The 3,571-nt window shown below is 58.5% G+C and overlaps 1 protein-coding gene across 1 annotated transcript in view; it reads left to right on the top strand.

Annotated features, from left to right (window-relative positions):
- Positions 1 to 1,308: 1,308 nt before the first annotated feature.
- Naa40 (N(alpha)-acetyltransferase 40, NatD catalytic subunit) overlaps positions 1,309 to 3,571 on the top strand; it is a 22,429-nt gene continuing 20,166 nt past the window's right edge. The window contains exons 1-2 of the mRNA XM_013021089.1: positions 1,309 to 1,399; positions 1,929 to 1,981. Of these exons, the coding sequence (XP_012876543.1) occupies positions 1,361 to 1,399; positions 1,929 to 1,981 (92 nt within the window). The 5' untranslated portion in view covers positions 1,309 to 1,360. The remainder of the gene's footprint in view (positions 1,400 to 1,928; positions 1,982 to 3,571) is intronic.

Here is a 3,571-nt window from a genome sequence, read left to right as displayed (position 1 = left end):
TTTAGCTCATGCAAATATTAATTGTTCAGAGTTCCCTTCTTTGGGGCCAGGTATAACTGAGGGTTGTCAGTTCTCTGTCCAGTCAACTCTGGAAAGGAAGTACTTACTGTTGGTAAAAGCAGAGCCAGCTGCCCCATGACTTTGGGAACTTGGGCTGTATGGACCAGAATCTCTGCCTGCCTGTGCTGTCTGGTCTTCCTAGGAAGAATAAGAACTGAATGTGTGCGTGCTCAGAGCCTTGCATGCATTGCTTAGCAGCACAAGGCTGACACTCTACCACTTGAGCCACTTTTTTTTGTTGTTGTTGTTATTTGGAGATAGGAGTCTTATAGATTTGTCTGCCCAAGCTAGCTTAGAGCCAAGGTCCTTGGAGCTCAGCCTCCTGAGTAGCTAGAATTATAGGCATGAGCCACCAAACTGTCATTTCTTGGGCATTTGTCACAATAACCCTTTGGGCTTGTACCACCATGGCATTGGGGCCTCACTTAGGTCAGGAGGCTCAGAGAAGGGCTGTGTCTTGTCCTAGGACCTTCTGGGTATGGAGAATACAAAGACACTTTGTTGAATTCTGTCAGACACCCAGCCTGGCTTTTTCCCTAGGTTACTTAGCTTAGCTTCTAACCAGAAGGCAAAAGAACCCCAGGTTAGCCTCCAACAAAACAAAATCTGATCTAAATGCAGTTGTAAGTGCTTGCCCCCAGTACAAGGACCTTCCTCTGCCCTGCCCCTGCCCCTGCCCCTGCAGGCCTGCAACTTGGTCTTTCTGGCCCTGTGGCCCCTCTGTCCTGAGGTGGACCCCTTGGTTCACCTGTCTACTCTGTCCTTGCCTCTGCAATGTGCCTGTCACTTGTTGCCTTGGCTAAGCAGAGCTGCTTTTCCAGTTCTTTAATCTGTGCATCCTGGTATTGGCTTAGAGCCAGTATCCAGCTCCTGCAGGACTGCCTGGCAGGGTCTTTGTCCCTTGCAGCCAGAACACAGTCAGATGGAACTAAGGTGCCACCTCCTTCCTGAAAGCTGCCCTAATCGGGCCTACAGTTGGTGAAGCCATCCTTGCTGGCTCAGCTCTGTGCTGCAGGCATTGTTGGTCATTGCTGGGGCCTCTCAGTGATGGAGGCTGAAAGGCCGGTGACCTCCAAGAGCTCAGGATGAGGAACCAGTGTTCCTGCTTAGATCACACTCTAAGTGCTCACTGGCAGCCTGGGCCAGCAGGCATGGATGCAGGGCTTCCTGAATTCTTCAGAGGGAATGTCAAGTGTTCTGTAAGCCCAGCCCTTCCAGCCAGTGTTGCTTTTCCCTGTTGCAGAGAAAGTCCAGCAAAGCAAAGGAGAAGAAGCAGAAGCGGTTGGAGGAGCGAGCAGCTATGGATGCTGTGTGTGCCAAAGTAGACGCTGCCAACAGGGTGATTCTCCTTTCCCCTTCCTGCCTTCTGGAACTTCAGCTGGGTTTTTCATTTGACTTCTTTCAGCGCCACCCTGTGGCAGACATGTGACACTACCCACCCAGCCTCTGCCTCTTTGCCCTAAGGCTGAATGTGGGCTAGTAATTGACTTTGGTGCTCCCTTAAAGGTGCATTCCAGGGAAAGTGACTGCTCACTGCTTGTACGGAGACTGGGGAAACTTTAGCTGGGAATTTGCATTTTGAGAAGGAAAGCTCAAATATGTCATACAGTTACATCAAATATGGCATACAGTTCTCTCATTCAATCTCCCGTCCCATTCAGAACATGTTATGTAACTGTCTTGGGCCTCCTCACCAGCCTCCGTTGTCCATGTGAGTTCAGAGCTGAGGCCAGTGGAGGCCGACGGAGGCCTCAGCTGTGAGAGAGGGTTACCTCCAGCCTGGGCCCTGGCAGCCTGAGCAGCAGGGCTTTTGGACAGGGTTGGCTCTTACAACTGCCTATCTGAGCTGCTTCTGTTTCCCTCCACAGCTTGGAGATCCTCTGGAGGCATTCCCAGTGTTCAAGAAATATGACCGGAATGGGTGAGTCTTATATGGTATTTCTTTTTTCCTTTTCTCATTTTTTTTGTAAAGATGATGTATAGAGGGGTTACAATTACATAAGTCAGGTAATGAGAACATTTCTTTTTCTTTTTTTTGCCAGTTATGGGGCCTGAACTCTGGGCCTGGGCACTGTCCCTCAGCTCTTCAGCTCAAGGCTCTCCCACTTGAGCCACAGCGCCACTTGCGGCTTTCTGGTGGTTAATTGGAGAGAAGAGTCTCACGGGGAGTTTTTCTGCCCGGGCTGGCTTCGAACCACGATCCTCGGATGAGATCTTATGTGAGCATCTTAGCTGGGCTGAGCAGCGGTCGGGCGCCCGGCTCCGGACCGCGGAGTCTGGGAGGCGAGGGCCGTGGGCCGCGCTCGGCCCGGCGCTGGGCACGGCTCGTGAACGCCCGGGGCGGGCGACGGCGTGGAGGGTGCGGGGTCGCTGCGCTGACGGACGGTGAGGGGACGCGGCCCGACTCGGCTTGGGGTGCCTTTGATCCGACCCCGCCCCCTTTCCTCGGCGGCACCGCGGAAGAAAAGGAATTCCAAAAGTCAAAATCTCCAAACCCTTCCAAAGACTCTCGGCGCCCGTGAGGACTCCGGAGAAGCCGGTGTTTCAGAGTTCTCGTCGCGATTCGTCGTCGGGGAAGGTGGCTGCAGGCGCGCTGGGCGGGGAGGCCGCGCGGCCACCCACCGGCTGCCCAGCCGGGAGCCGCCTCAGGCTGGGGCGCGAGCGCGGCGCGACCGTTACCATAGCTACAGACGCAGCCTGGTTAGGGAGGGGGCGTGGCCAGGCCTGAGACGTCATTCTCTGCGCGACGCTCGTCGGAGCCTCCCGCCTTTCTGGTCCGAGACCCTCTGTCCGCTCCGGGAGCGCTCCACCTGCGCGCCTTCTCCCCGCTTGCACTCTCCGCCCCTCTCCGCCCGCTGCCCGGTTTTGCGCCGGCGCAGTGCTCGCCAGAACGCGCGGGGGAGCCCGCGAGGCGCATGCGCTGTGTGGGGCCCGCCGCTTCAGAGTCGCTGCTGCCGGTGCCGCCGTTGCCGCCTCCCTGCCGGCGGGTGAGCTGAAGAGGAGCCGAGGGTCGCCACCGCCGCCATGGGGGTGAGTGAGGCAGGGAAAGGAAGCGAGACGTCCAGAGGTGCTTCCCGTTACCCTCTTCCCGCTCTCCCCCATTGTTCCTTGAGCCCCTTCACGTGACCCCGACCCCTCCGACCTCACGTGACCCCCAGCCCCCACATGACCCGACTCCCCCATTCTTAGGGACCCCACGTTCGGCCTAACCCTGGAACCCCCGGGGAGCCTCCTCCGCGGCCCCTCCCCCCGGCGCCCCCCGCCCCTCGTGTCCCGCCGCCCCTTCCTGCCTCCGGGATGCGTCCCGGGCCTCCCCGCCTCCCCGCTCCCGCGCAGTCCTCGACGTGACCCCGCCGCTGCCGGGGTCACCCGTCCCTCGGCTGTCACCGTCCCGCGGCTTCCCGCGGCCGAGCCAACGCGGGCTCGGAGGGAACCGAGGCCGAGAGCCAGGAAGGCGCGTGGCCAAGGTCACGCCGCCGCGGCGGGGGCGCCAAGACCCCTCCTCGCGGCC

This window comes from Dipodomys ordii, unplaced genomic scaffold (genome assembly GCF_000151885.1).
Source record: "Dipodomys ordii isolate 6190 unplaced genomic scaffold, Dord_2.0 Scaffold54, whole genome shotgun sequence".
NCBI lineage: Eukaryota > Metazoa > Chordata > Mammalia > Rodentia > Heteromyidae > Dipodomys > Dipodomys ordii.
This window is presented reverse-complemented; position numbering and strand designations above follow the sequence as displayed.